The sequence below is a fragment of the Heliangelus exortis genome, chromosome 10 (assembly GCF_036169615.1).
Source record: "Heliangelus exortis chromosome 10, bHelExo1.hap1, whole genome shotgun sequence".
NCBI lineage: Eukaryota > Metazoa > Chordata > Aves > Apodiformes > Trochilidae > Heliangelus > Heliangelus exortis.
The window spans coordinates 20,899,981-20,915,402 of NC_092431.1; the positions used below are offsets into that span (position 1 = coordinate 20,899,981).

General features: G+C 40.6%; 1 protein-coding gene across 3 annotated transcripts in view; it reads right to left on the minus strand.

Annotated features, from left to right (window-relative positions):
* HSPA4L (heat shock protein family A (Hsp70) member 4 like) overlaps nt 1–11,228 on the minus strand; it is a 23,570-nt gene extending 12,342 nt beyond the window's left edge. For all 3 annotated transcript variants that reach the window (XM_071753833.1, XM_071753832.1, XM_071753831.1), the window contains exons 1-8: nt 11,094–11,228; nt 7,224–7,281; nt 5,716–5,856; nt 4,825–4,947; nt 3,533–3,632; nt 1,797–1,930; nt 658–902; nt 490–566 (exon numbers count right to left, since the gene is read on the minus strand). In XM_071753833.1, the coding sequence (XP_071609934.1) occupies nt 490–566; nt 658–902; nt 1,797–1,930; nt 3,533–3,632; nt 4,825–4,947; nt 5,716–5,856; nt 7,224–7,281; nt 11,094–11,200 (985 nt within the window). In that variant the 5' untranslated portion in view covers nt 11,201–11,228. The remainder of the gene's footprint in view (nt 1–489; nt 567–657; nt 903–1,796; nt 1,931–3,532; nt 3,633–4,824; nt 4,948–5,715; nt 5,857–7,223; nt 7,282–11,093) is intronic.
* Nucleotides 11,229–15,422: the final 4,194 nt, after the last annotated feature.

Below are 15,422 nucleotides of genomic sequence, written 5' to 3' on the forward strand. Positions count from 1 at the left end.
GCTACATTAGGCAAAAAAAAAAAAAAAAATTCTGTTATTTGCACATGCTTCAGGTAACTTATTTCAAGAATATACTGCCAAATTCTCAGGTCAGTGCAGACATGTATGTATTGCATATGGAAGAGGCTGGCCAGACAGCTGCAGTACAGATTAAGAGTTTTTCCCATTGTGGTTTTGCTTTGGTTGCTTTTTTTAAATAATAAAAAAATAACCTTTCAGAGTGCCAACCTTTTCCATTACAGAGGGTGAATGAGGGTCAATAAACCAAGGTTGCAGAGTGACATGTGCACTAAATGAGGCAGGAAGGGGATCATGCATACATGACAAGCATATGAATGGAACTTACATTTAACTTTTCAGTACTTAGCTTTGCAATTCTAATAAATACAAAAATACATTAAAAAGATAATCATTAAAGACATCTAGGATAACTGGATTACTAGTTACTTTCTTGAACCAAAAGCAGAACCTAAATGAACCCCCACTTACTAGCTTGATCCATGGCTGCTCTCAGAGGAGGTTCCACTCTGGAGAGAAGGGCAGCACAAAGTTGTTCAAACTGAGCTCTGCAGGAACAGGGAAAGGGTTCCACATTACAAACAGCTTTATAAAGCACACTGCACTGCACTGCTCCTCAGAGAAAATCATGCAAAGTACCTGTTCATTTTACTGGAGACATCAAGGTCATTCATGAAGCACTCAATATTGAGTGGAAGGTCAGAAGCATTTGCACTCATAAGCTTTTTTAATTTCTCACATTCCTGATACAATCGTAGCACTGCTCGGGGATTCTCTTTTACATTAAGTTTGTATTTTGTTCTAAATTCTTCAGAGAAGTAGTCTACCAGAGCCTCATCAAAACTCCTGCCACCTAGGAAAGGGTCAAAGGTAGTAGCCAAAACCTGCACAGAAATGAAAAAGATTACACATTATTTGACAATGTTTATTTAGATATAGGGATAGATTTCATGCAGACTCTAGATTTATAAGTTCACACTAAAAACCAGGTTTGATACTAGGAAAAATCTTTGTTTTCTCACCTTCTATGTAGTTGCTGGATAGACCATAGAAAGATCACTCCTTCTTTAGTATATATTCTCCCCAAATCAATATTGGCACATCTACCATGCTATTTTCTGTGACACTGCAGCTGCTATTCAGTTTGCTGGCATACTAAAGACAGACTAGGATAGCTATTTTTCATGTTGTTACTAACTCTGCATCAATTACTCAAAAGAGAAAAGCTTATCATATTCTGTATGATTTCAGATTACTGCATTTTTCTACTAAAAACAAGTTTACAGAAACATTCAGCCATCAGTAGCTAACAGACAAAAAAAATCTCACAACCAGGAAGTGAAGTCCTTTCAGTTTTACTTCACATTCTATTGTGCTTAGATTTCTGAACCACCATGACTGACAGGAAACTAATTATAGCATAGAGCAATTTGGGGTTTTTAACCATTTCCCACAAATAAGTCAGTCTTATAAGCATTGTAGTTGTGCAGCTAGCAGAAATGCAAATATTTCAGTGATAATAACATGAGAAACACTGCACAGCATGCTTAATTGTCAAGCATTTTTTAAAACAGGCTCTGAGATACTTCATTTCTGCATTTATTAGAAACTCATTTGCTGAAATAGCACAGACAACAGGAAATTTTGTATCTTCATCTTTCCAAAAGTATTTGCTGCAGACAGTTAAAAAATGTATTTCCACAGACCAATATTTTGAGTTATTATTCAATTAAATACTTCAGGAATGGGGGATTTTACTGTATGACCTAAAAGATTACCTTCAGTTTTCCCTTGTTAAAAGCACAGATTGAAACCTGATATGCAGAATGTCCCATATCTACAAAAACAACATTTCTTGGCTTCTCTTCCAGTGCTGGCAGATCTTGTTTGTATATTCCATATGCCAGTGCAACTGCAAAACAAGAACACACACAAGTTAAGGGAGAACTGCACACAGCTGGAAAGCATGCATTAAAAGCACTACCAAAATCAGACACTATTTTTGTTTACTCTTCCTAAACACCATTATTCTGCTCAAATAGAATATAAAGGTCCCAAGTTTTAGACCACTATGAGTTACCATGCTATTTCTTACTGCTTGATTTATAGTTTTACTAGTCTATTACCTCATGTTCACTCACCTAATTGACATTTAAGTATTCTATATAACCTAACATCTCTTTTCAACAATAAATGCATTTTTGATGCACTAAGAATTAAGAATTACTTTTCACTTAGAAAGCAACTTACCACAGAAGAAGTTAACATGTCAAACATATTTTTCCTTGTCAAGGGAGTACACCTATGTCAAATTAAAGTTTAACACTACTACTGCATCATCACCATTTATTTTGGTCATATTTGAGCCAAATTAACATTGTGATTTGTGACACTCCACATATTAAGGCTCATGCCTACACCTTCCCTTTGAAATGTCTTACTTCCTGTAGTTTTTTGCTCATCTTTGCAAAACTCAGCATGCCCAAGAGATTAATTTTTTTTTAAAGACCAGTTTATACATTTCAGTACCAGTAATCACTCTCAAAGGTGTTTACAAGACTTGCTAGAAGCAAAAAGAAATCAAGACACAATAATTAGTGTTTTTAACAACCCCGACTCTCGTATCCATTAAATGTATTTTTATACACTATAATTCAACAAAACCAGACAAGGCCATTAAACAAATTACTTGATAGAAACAACAGCAGTGCCAATACTACAACTGACAGCCACAAGTTTTAGCTCTCATTATCCCAAAGACTTGTTTGACTTGATCTGGGTATTTTGAGAAGTCATACAGTTCAAGTTGCTTCTCAATACAATCAGCAAGTCTACTTCCAGAAAACACTCCTCCATAAAAATGCAGTTTTAAAAGTTTACATATATTAAGCAATTAAAAAGCTCTCTGGATTACACATTTTATAGTTACCCTTCAATTTCTTTCACTTCAGATAAATACTAGGTTATAACAAAAAAGTATTTCTGTAATACTTCCATGCAATTTCTTTTTACTCCAGCATACCCATCTTCCACTAAAATGGAAGGAAGATTAAATACCTATATTAAATAATATACTTATTGTAATCTTTCAGGCAGATGCAGGTTACATCTCATAATACCTGCACTATGCTATTACTTAATACAACAATTGTGAATTTAGGTCAGGTGCACACTCCAGCTTTATCATTAAGAAACCCTGAAGCTGGCTCAGGCCCTCCCAGTGCAGCTGCTGTAGCTCCATGGTACAGAGGCAAGCAGATTCCAGCTTTATTTCAGCATCAGAGAAGCTGTTTCCAAGTGGCACTGTACTCAAGTCAGCAAACCCAAAGCAGGTGTTTTAAGTGCTGAGCACCACCCCACTGCAAGAGTTGCTGTGCTTCCAGTTCCCAAGCTGGACTGGGCAGGGCTGGCCTTAATAGCTTTTTCCAAGCTCCTAATTGTATAATAGGAATGTCAACACCCTAACAGATTCAATAGCCTGAATGGGTTATAAGTAAGTGTTGCTGCCCTTTACCTGCTGTAGTTTCATTCATCAGCTTCAGACAATTTAACCCTGCAATCTGTGCAGCTGCCATTACAGACCTCCGCTCAGCATCAGTGAAGAAACTGGGTACCTGTTGCCAAAAAATCATGACATGGAATATTCAGAAATACAGACTTTTAGTTTCAAGAACCCAGGATTGTCCATTAAGCAGCCCTATAAATTTCAACACTGCAAGGAACTGTTGTAAGGTGAAGTCAGATTAGTAAGGCAGTCTGAATAAAACAGCTAGGTAAATAATCTTAGTGCATATTTTAATTGAAATTTCAAAATACGACACTAGGGAGGTTGTGGTCACTTCCCTGGAGATATTCAAATCCCCCATGGATGCAGTCCTGTGTAATGTGCTTTAAGTAATTTTACTTTAGTAGAAGAGTTGGACAAGATGATCTCTAAAGGTCCCTTCCAACTCTGGTAATTCTGTGAAAAATGAAGTGATATCACAAAACCCCCTCAAAACATTTTGCCAGATTCTTCTGCATCTTCAAACTTAAAAATCTTCGTTTTCATGGGAGATAACCTTCTAAAGTGTCTTTGTATGCCAGAAGGAAGGGTGGAAACAGATCACTGCAGATTTCTAACAGCTGAAGTACATAGCTTTCCAGTGACCATGTCCCTGTCTGGCAGGGAGGACAGAACTCCAAAACTTCACACCCAGGCTTTTCACCAGAGCAAGTGAAGTAGTGTTAACAGTTGACACAAATTAAAAGGCAGACATTTAGGACTTCATACCAGGAACAAAACTTCATCTTCAGGCTCAACCCCCTACTTCCCCAAGGTGATGAGGACAAGCACAGGTAATCTGTGCTTCCCAAATTGCCAGTATGACTCTCAGAACAAAGTTCAGGCACTACAACCCACCAGTGTTCAACTATGTCCCTATAGGGAAACATAATGCAAATTTAGAAAGGTTGTTTGGATCAGAGTAAGACAGGTTTATGCACAGGACAGTTCCTGTTTGTAACAAGAACTACAGTCATCAGGATTACTCTAACAGAGTACTCTGAGTTAGCAGGCTGGATCATCAGCTTAAGAAGTATGTTCTTGCTGAAAACACACTCTTGGTTTCACAAGTTTTTCCATCTTCTCACCCGTGACTACAAAAGCAGTCTCATTTAGAAAAACCTGTAATGAAGGCCCCTTTTATTTAAGGGAATGCAATTTCTATCCACTACTTGTATCTCTCACCACTGCACCATGGCCTAAATGGTTCTAGCTTATATGAAGTTACCTACAGAAAGAACTGTAATAAATACAGAACTTACAGAAATCACACAGTCTGCCACTGGTTTCTTCAAAGCACTTTCTGAAGTCTCCTTAAGTTTGGCCAATAACATTCCTGTAATTTGTTCAATTGCAAACAGCCTCTCTTCATCTAGGTACCTCACCTGAAACAGAGAATTGCAATTCTGTAACAAGTCACACCAACTCTTCTGTAAGATATTCCAATTGGATGTTTTTTGTAATTTTGAGCAATGAGACCCAAGCTCAAGAGCAGACTCTTTGTCTTTGTGTCAATCACTGCTACACATTTCTGTTATCTACATGAAACTGTACCTCTTCAGTTTACCCAAAAATTGTTTTGTGGTAAACCTTAATACCTACATTATCTCAAGGGGCTATTTTCAAAGCTCCAGTATTTCTGTTGTTTGTTTGGGGTTTTAATTATTCAATTTCAGTTAGTTTTATTTGTTTGTTTAATAAGCATAGCATCACATTTATCTTAATGAACTAAAACCATGAACCCAAGGAACATTGGTCACTCAAGCACATGAGATGGGTAAAGAGCAAATGATGCAATTCTAACAGTTCTGCCTTGCTCAGGAAATGCATCTGAACTTCAGTCTTTATGCTACTTTATTACCAGAAGACATGAATACCTAACACAGACCAAATACTCTACATGTTCCTGAACACTTAAAGAAGTGAATGAATTGCAAGGAGAAATGAGAAACGTAGCAAAACTATGCTAAGGTAGGCTCTGTGAAAAATAGTTGGTATTAAACTGGTTATCAACTGATTGTTTCCCAAATGAGTTAGAGTATATTTAGTTTTCTTAAGGAAAATATAAGTCAGTTCAAGTAGGAATTTAAGTGCCAAGGTCCAACGTGCTCATCTCTGCCACTACAGATACTCTGCACAAAGCTCTAACTCACCTTTACTCCTACGGAGCCATTTGGCATTTTCTGAAGTTCATAAGGAAGTTTGGCCCTTTCAGATTGTATGTAAGGATCTTCAAATGCTCTTCCATGCAGTTTCTTGAAACCATGTAAAGTATTTTTTACATTTGTGACAATCTGTGGAAAAGATATTTTATATTTATTCACCCATGACATGCAGACTATGGAAGACTATGCAGAAAGGAACTCTTTGTTATGTTGTGCTTAAAGCACATACTGAAGACCAGTGTCAAGTCCCATACATTTACTGAAAAGGGAAGGGGAGAAAAGAAGCCTCTATGTTTAAATCTGTAGTTTCCATTAGAAAAATTCAGCTTCACTTCCCTCTTTAATATCCAGTTGTTTGCTGCCATGAATTTTCACTGTACTTTTAATTTTAGAGGAGCTTTCTGATCTACTATGCAATAGGAGATCACATTATGTGTTATTGCTATGGATATCTGCAGGAACAAATGAAGTTACTACCTCCATTAACCTTAAATGAAGCTTCAACAAATTAATGCATCTCACTTCCTTCAAAGTTCTCTAATCCAGCTGCCATAGAGCCTCCCCACACCTATTCTGTCATCAGTGTTCCAACCTCATTACATAAAGGACAGACTTAAAGAAACAAAGGACCAGAACAAACAAATCCCAACAAATGCAATATTTAAGCTATCAAAATAAATTACTACAGGGTAATCTTCTCAGAGAAAAACTAGTCTAAATAGCAAACTATAGCTGGAAACAGTACTGACAGGACACCACCTCACCAGCAAAGTCCAGGAGCTGCAGCAAAACAAAAAGTGTCAGATTTCTCAGAATGAAAGTGATACAGCTGCTGCATATATTGACTGCTCAGGGTATGACTGCCAGGGCCTCACCACCTTCACCTCTGCCAGGGAAATTTCCAGTTACCTACACCCTGCACACTAAGGGGAAGGAAGTCCTCAGCCTTCTAATATGATGCATGAATTTTTGAGGCAAATTTTGAATTTGTAAATTCACACTGGCTATTATTACTTTTACATATTTACCTTCCAAAGAAAGATTTTCCTAAGTTCCAAGTACAAAAGGTTAGAGAAATTTTATTTGTTCAAAGTTCCAAACTGAGACAGTAAATTACTATAATGCATCTGTTTCACATTATAAGCAACCACCAGTATCTATACCAAACTTGCACTGTTCAAGTTCAGTTCCAGCTTTCCCAAAGCACAGTATTCCTCCCCACTCTTATTGGAGATTTAATGATGAATTCTATTCTTGCTGTTGTAAGCATGAAAAAACAAAAATCTTAATGAGAAAGAAGGATTTCTACTTCTTCCCATTTTTTATTCTGAATGACAAAAAAAATGCACATTAATATATTATTGAAGCAGTAACTTTTATTATGAGATGCACTTATTGTAGAAAATTTACTGGAAAATGTTGGATTTATGACTTTTCTTCATATAATTCAACAGCATACAAGTCAGGTAAGTAATGTGAGAGTTTGATCCATTTACCTGGCTCTTTGCTGCATTCCCAATGGCCCGGGTCTTGGATCCTAAAGATATACATGCTCTAAGTAAAAACAGAAAAAGAGACATTTGGCTTGATAAGAAAACATATTTGCTTGGCACTTTTAAAACATCCACAAAATTCAAGTAACACATCATGGATGTGGTATTTAACAACATTATTGCATGAAGCACCAGAATTTGCAGTGGGATTCTTTGCAAGCACAGTTGTTCATTATCATGTCATTTAAGGGAGTCTTTAAAAGTTTGAGTTCTACAGGTAAGACAAAGGTAAGGAATTAACAGTAACTTCTGAGGCACAGCTTATAACCAGAAGCTTATGCCATTTAATTTAAAAACCTGGACTTTACCAGTAAGTGTTTGGAAGTTACAATTGCTACGCCTTTGCTTCACAAGCAGAAATAAAACCCTTGTCCCAAAAGGGACCTGATGTGGCTAAAACCAGGAGTAAATAACAAACCAGATTTCACACACTTCAAATGTAGTTATTTCATGAATGCACAGAAGTCACTGCAGTAGATTGGTTCCTACCTCCTGTCCATCATCACTACAATGAGGGCACAGTATATAATTTGCCAGTGTTATCAGCAACCTCTTCTGATGTAACACCACACTGCACAAGCAAAACCTTCTCCAGATTGAACTGCTGCCAACAGACAAGGCACTGCCCTACATTTTTGAAAATGTAGCTCAGTTTCACGAACTGCTGTTACAATCTTAATGTCATTTAACACTACAGTTCCCAGTTATACTTAATTCAGAAAAGTCAGATAGAAGAACTATTTAGAAAGGGTGCAAATGGTTTACAAGACATTCATTTTGTGTATAATAGCATTTATATGTTGTTACATCAAACCTTTTCAGTGTAGGAAATTAGATTTTGACTCAGTTGACAGACTACTTGGAAATAACCCTCTGCAGAACATAAAGCATCAAGTCAGAAGATACTTAGCCCACCAGAATTCTTGCCATTGTTTACCCAAAGTACTCCATTCCAGGACAGGAGAATGGATGGCTTCCCCCTCCCTTAGCTAAGAAGCCAAAACACACTCTCTTCAGCTCCAAACACTTGCCTTGTATCCAAGACAGGCTTTCAGGAAGCACACCCACCATAAGGATAAAAATGCAACAGTTGAACATCTTCCCCACCCCTACCCTCAGCCTGCTCTGAAAGGTAAAAAGTCTTCTCAAGGTCACATCACCAGGAGAACAATTCAACCCTCTCCATGAACTGGCTTGAAGAAGATGCTACTTATCATTTTAATTATGGTTTGTGATTACACTATTTACACACGGTCTGAAAGCTACTAAAAAATTACAAGCTATCAGCAATCAGCTGTTTTTCCATAATACCACAGTGATGAGGCAGAGCACTTGAAAGGGCCATTTGCCATGACTTGGAGACACCTGGCACAGCAGGCTTGCTGGAATTCCCAGTACAATAAAAGCTAAGTGTCAGTTAACATCCAAAGAGAAACTAAGGCCAAACACCTTAAAAATTAAGTTATTTTGAAATAGATGGCTAAATAGCAGAATCTTTTCCCTTTCTTTCCATAATATGTGTGTTAAAGCTTTGCAGATGATGCACATTTTACAAATGCTAACAGTCCCATGCTGTAGATTAAAGGACACAGGTCTCAGGTAACCAAAGTTAACAAAGGATCACCTGAACCTCCAAACAGCTGTGAGGGCACTGTGATAACTTGTGCTAACACATCTTCCCTTAAATCTCCACTGCTTCTGTCTACAGCACTGGAGCACACTTACCCAAATGCTGCACTGTGCACAGCAGTACTGCACACACACCTGAACCAGCTCCAAAACTGGAAGATGGCTGCACTAATTATAATTAGCCTTGCCCAGAAAGAGCAATTAGCCCTGTAAGAGCACAGCCACAACTCTTCTACCTTCAGGACCTAACCCAGTATCTTTACCTGACTCAATAACAACACACTGCACATCCAAGTGTGCTTTTCTAGAGGTAAAGTATTTTTATACTTAAACTATACTACACAAACATTAATGCTCTGTATCTCTGGGAGCAAGTCCCAAGTATTTGGGACATATCTAACTAATGCTAACTACTAATTTACTTCAATATATAAATGATGTAAGCAGCTCTATAGGAACATATAAATACAGAGCTCATTTGCTGTGTTGCTATGTGTAGTAAGCACAAAAATTTTAACGATTGTGGAGTAGCTGCCTACACCAGCCAAACCCTGTTTGAAGCAAGGTTTAGTTACTATGTTAAACCTCCATAACAGTAATTAACCTGCTATATTTTTATTTATTTGGGTTTCCCTTTAGACAAGAACCTTACAAATCAAGTTCTGCACGCTTCTCTCTTGTTGAAAGAGAAGGGAAAAGCCAGGAAAAGTGACACTAAGTGACATAACTATTGCCTTTAAGTATCTGCCCATAAACTCCTGATCACTTTGCAAAACATTTGAGGATGCAAACATCCTTCAAACAGTTATTAAGGTGAAAAGTATCAAATGGAGGGAAAGTTACCTGCAGAGAACACACTCCGAAAACAGCTCATTAGAAGTAGTGTTCACCCTAAAGAGGAAGGAAACTGCAGGTGCCTGAAGACTCTTTGGGCAACAATTTCAGGGGGATCCTTGCACCGAATTTGAAACATGGGAGAATTTCAGTTCTCAGAAAACGTGCACAAGGATAGTGCTTGCTTCGGAGTTAATGTGAGTGGATTTTCCAAGTAGTAACACAATTCTAAAGACTATTCCCACTAATACAAACAGCATGCATTTCAGCATGCAGCTTCTTTGTCCTCCTAAGCAAGCTTTTTAGAAAGCAGAACCGAGTATTTCTGGGCTGAAAAAGCAGCGCTAACATTACTATGGCCTCGCACAGCAGAAAAAGCTTTCTGCTGTTGGCCACAAATTCCTCTTATTAAAGGAAGCACTGTGCAAAACCCGATTTTTACAAGTATTATACCAATTCCTGGATCCTCCTTGAAAACTACGCACAGACAGGACTTCTCAAAATTCTAGCCGTATGCCACAGGAACAAAAAGGGAGAATCTCCACCTACTCGTGCGTATCCCATCATCACTGACGCTGCCCACTGCCCCCCCTTCTCCCCAGACCTCGGTATTCCACGGGCAGCAGATGCAGCGCGGTGCAAGTAAGAACAGGTTGGAGGAGACGGGAACTCATGGCGAACCCTTCCTTCCCTCTTTCCCTCCTGAACCAGCCTCCTCCTCAGTCTCACCACCGCTCACTCCATCAGAAAATTGTTAAGGAAAACGCTTCAAGCCCTGACACCCGTTCCAGAGTTGGGGAAACACAGGCACTCAGCCCAGACCTTTGAGACTGAAGTGTTACAAGACAGAACAAAACGGAACCAATTTTTCCGCGGCACCCTCAGCTCCGCGCTTTATTTCAAGGACGCGGAAGAGTCAACAGCAGCGCTGGGGGGGGTAGGGGGAGAGGCGGAGTGTGTGGAATGTTTCCCGGAGAGCTTCTTGGACCAAACACACGCATTTCTGCCTCTGCTTAAAACGTGTTACCGAGAGAGAGGCACTCGCCCCGCACAGCTCCGGTCCCTCACGGCTCCGGGAGCTGAGCTCCGATCCCTCATGGCTCCGGGAGCGGAGCTCCGGCCGGCAGCCCCGCACTCCTCTCCCGCTGCGGGGCCGCTGCGTTCCGGCCGCGGCAGAAGAGCCCACGGGCCGCGGATAAAACAAGGCCCTACGGGGACACGGCGCGGTTCCGCGCGGCAGCCCCGGGAAACCCAGTGCGCCGGGTTGAGGGGGAGGGGGGGGGGGAAGGAAGAGAAGGGAAGGAGGGCGACTGGTCTCGCCGATAAGGGGGGCAAAGCGTCGGTACTCACGGGGTGCAGCGGTCGCTGTACTCATTGGCGATGGTCTCGATGCCGCCGCTCCGCGCCACCCCGATGTAGCAGTTGAGGAAACCGAGGTCAATGCCAACCACGGACATGGCTGCGCCCGGTGCTTCCTCGCCGGCCCCTGTGACTACAGCTGCAGCGCCGACCGCCTGGGCTGCTGGGACCCGGCTCCGTGTCCTCTCTCTCCCCCCACTGCGGAGCCCCGGCCACCAACCGGCGGTTGCTCTGCTCCGCGCAGCCGCGCTCTGCCGGCCGGCGGGGAATCCGCCAGGCGCCGGGGCGGACTTCGGCACTTTCCGGAAGGGCTCGGGTTGCGCCGGCTGCGGGCTGCCCGCCTTCCAGAAGGATCTGGAAGGGGCGGGCGTCACCCAGAGCGCGCGTCAGAGCCGGGCGGGCCGCACCCCCGCCGCCCTTAAAGGAACCGCCGGGGGCAGCGCGCTGCGCCTCAGAGGGCGGCACTGCCACCGCCTGCCGGCTGCAGGTAACGCCGGGGTTGCGACACAAAAATAATTGAATGTGAGTGTAACCAGTTTGTGCAATGGTGTGGAGAGGTTAATGCAATCGTTCTTAGCAGCTGTGAGTGAGTCACCCCCAGAATCGGCTGCATCTCACCTCAGGATGGCGGGGTGGGGGCTGAGGGCTCCATCCGCTGAAGCCCTAAAACCCCCTCCGTTCTGAGAGACAGCTTGGAAACCCCCCCTGTGTCCCAAGGCAATGGGTCCTTCATCTAAAAGCTGACATAGGTATGGAAAAATGAAACCCAGGTGTGCATGTTCACCACAGAGATAGGGATAGCTCCAGGGATGGGCAGAGACTTAGAACCGAGACCCATCTTCCTGCCTCCCACCACTTTGGGAAGAGCTGTACCTGCTTTGCACCTACGTGTTTCCAAAAGTGTCCCCACCTTTGTCATTTTTCTTTCCTAGAAAAAAGATTTCTCAAAACCTGAGTGTCTCTGTTTTGGTTACCCCGATGTTTATGAGTGTCATTTCAAGCATGAAGGACTGAAGGAAACTCAACACCTACAGCCTGGAAAAGCTCTGTAAGTGTTTCCTTGTTTCTAAAAATGCCATCTCAGTTTCACACAGCAATATGACATCTTTGTGACACAGCATGTGGCACTGCATAGTTTTATTCCACAGGGGAGACTAAAAGTAAGTGCTAAACCACTAAACTAGATTTGCATCCCTGTCAAGAGTCTTGTTTACCTTACTATTCGTTACTGTTTCAATGGTCTATTTCACAACTAGAATTTCCCTAGTGAAGAGACAGATGCTATTTTCTTCTAAAACCTTCAGAAGCAAGAGAAGCCAGTGTTAAACAGTTACTTGTAAGTACTGTTTATTAGTACAAACAATACATGTAATTGTATTTGCTAGTATTAGGATCAGAAAGGCAAACTGAGGCCAGTCTTACCCGGAGTAGCTGGGGAGACAAATCCCAACTCAGGCTTCTGCTCTGCTGTTTCAATTTCTGTTACAAAACCAGTTCCTGGTGATTCAAGGTATTGCAGCATTCTGCTTCTGCAGCACCACCTGAGGCTGCCTCCTGACTGAAAGGAAACCTTGGGCCAAGAGATTATATGCAAATACTCTTTGTAGCTGTGTAACATTACTGAACTAGGCCCAGAAGAAATTGTGTAATCGTGCAGCAGGGGGACAAACTACCACAGCAGAAGTGCTGTCATGTCTCACATCTCAGCAGGATAACTCAGCCTGCACACACCTTCATGCTGCCACTGCAGTGTTTCTGGCAACCAAGCCAGCTGGTTCCAGGCTGCAGTAAGGAATGCAGTCGTGTGGAGACACGACAGCAACAAGAAGGTGCCAGTGGACCTTTTATTTGCTTTATCAAGACTGTTACGAGGTGGATGAGATTTTAAGCAAGACAAGACCAAATGGAAAATTTTGTTTGCATGCTTTGGAGTCATCCTGATTGCCCAGTCTGTGAGTATAAACAAAATTCAGTCAAGTCAGGTTAGCCACAAACTTGCCTGAGCATATTCCCCCAGTCATCCCTTAGCTGTCATTTTAGCAATCTTGGAATTGGTGTTGTCTGAGTCTTTCCGATTCTTGGATCACATCAGATTTTTTAGCAACTAAAAAAACACTAGTACTGACTGGATGAGCTAAGGGGTTGTGTGAAAGTTAATGCTGTCTGCTCATTGTTTCAGGGATGGGACAAAGAGAAAAGTGATTTGCTGTATTTCATAATGCCAGTTAGAAAAAAAAAATTCTACTCCCTTGCTATCCTGACTCGTGCTTTGAAATATAAAACCATATCAACATGCTAGAAACTGGTTTTTTACTGTGGTCCATGTAGAAGCTGTAAGCAGGCTGATCTGTACATAATCAGCTCTGCTGACAGGCTTCAGCAGAGCTGAAGGAGGAGACTTCAGTTACCAAAAGACATCCAAGTCCATGCCCTAATTTAAAATTCATGACGTGTTACATTTAGTATGAATAAAATGGAAACATGAAGAACTTTAAACAAGAGGTGAGTATTTTGTAGGATTTCCTTCTTAAATGAAACAAAAACAGTGCTCTCTAGTTCCCTGAAGTCAAATTATTTAATACATGCTTAGTCATAGAATATCCATGTAATTCCTTTAAAGTATTGTTTACATAACATTTAAAATCATGCTCTGCAAGCAATGGGAATTACATCATGAACACTGCACAAGCAGAGGAGATGTTCACTCACTATTTTAACCAAGTCAAAAACTCTCTGAAACACTGAGGTTAAAGATGTCCTTAATTTTTTCATAAAAAGCTATCACTGAGGCTCCTCCTGTCCCAAGACTGATGTTAGGGAACTCTCCACAGAAGCATGAAGCCCCTCTTGCCCACGTTTCCTAGAGCAGGCAACGGTTCCTTTATACTGATGCTCAGTCTCCTGGTCTGCACAGAAATGATAAGGGGAAATTATTACTACACTGCACAGGAAAAGAAACTTAGAGCCCAGCAACATTTGTCTGTCTTCAGTCAAGAACACTAAGGCACTTTTTATAACGTTTCACTTGCTGCAAAGCAGTGATCCTTTAACCAGTAAATATTTACCTGCTGTAATGCTCTGTTAGCTGGTTCCAAAAGCTAAATTTAGAAAGGCTGTGATCCTTCTTCTGATGCTTCTTTTAAGCTGTCCTGGTCAAGTAGAAGGCTTAGCAATTAAATGAGGTCACTCCAGTCCTATGGGTGCTCTGAATTGTTTCAGTGCTATTAAAACTTCCACAGCTTTTTTTTTTTTTTTCCCCTCTTTTATAGTGCCACAGAAATATTTTTATATTAAGTAGATTTTGGTTCATTAGTAATCAATTGAGTAGTGTAAAAATGTTAAGGTCTTGATGATAATGTGAAAGTTTAGGAAGGCTAAGAAGGAATGCAGTAAATTTTTAATCTAGCTCACCTTTTTTCTGAACATTAATTTGTTCAACAAATGAAAATAAGGCAAAAAGGAGGATTTGTTAGAGTCTTCAGCACCATGTTCACCAAAACATGATTCAGGTGCTTATGGGTGAAGGAAATAAAAGAAGCCAAGCTGTGAATATTCACATGTACCCATATGACTACACTCTGCAGCTAATAAAATAATGTTTTAATTTTCTTAAGAAGACACTGTTACATTCTGTTACATCTTCTGTTAGGAGTCCTGGTACAGGAAGCACATCTACAACTACAACAAAAATCCACAGAAGTCAATATAAATAAGCATGGTAATAAAGCTAAAAAAAAAATGTTAAAATATTTTGGTTTGAATTGACATGAATATATAGAAATTATATTTTGCAGTAGTTATTACTGCTTAGCTGACAGAGAACAACTTTTCTGAAAGTTACTGTGCTCATTATTTCAGCAAGTTATCCCATCTGGCAAATCCACTTCTAACTGAAGAAATAAAAGGTGTTATAATTAATTTAGAGCTTCGTCTTGGAGTTTAGTGATAAGAAATTGATAAAAATAACATTAATCAGCTCTATTTGCACTTGAAGCTTCAGAACTACATAAATGAAACAAGGACAACACAAGGAATATTAATACATCCACAACATACTTGCATCCTCTCACTCTCATCCTCCTGTGTAAACCCATTATCTGACTTCATATGATTATAATCATATGTTTTAACAATCCTGATACTATTCTCTATCCTAGTGGTAAATCAGTCACCAGAAATACAGGAAATTCTTTGGTAAGTTCTCAGGAAGCACAGCACTCTCATGAATAAAGGCAGCATTGACTGTAGGCCTTCTGCTGATGAAGCAGATAAAGCAGACTCTGGAGACAGTGAATATTATTTGGTGTGAAAGGCAGAAGT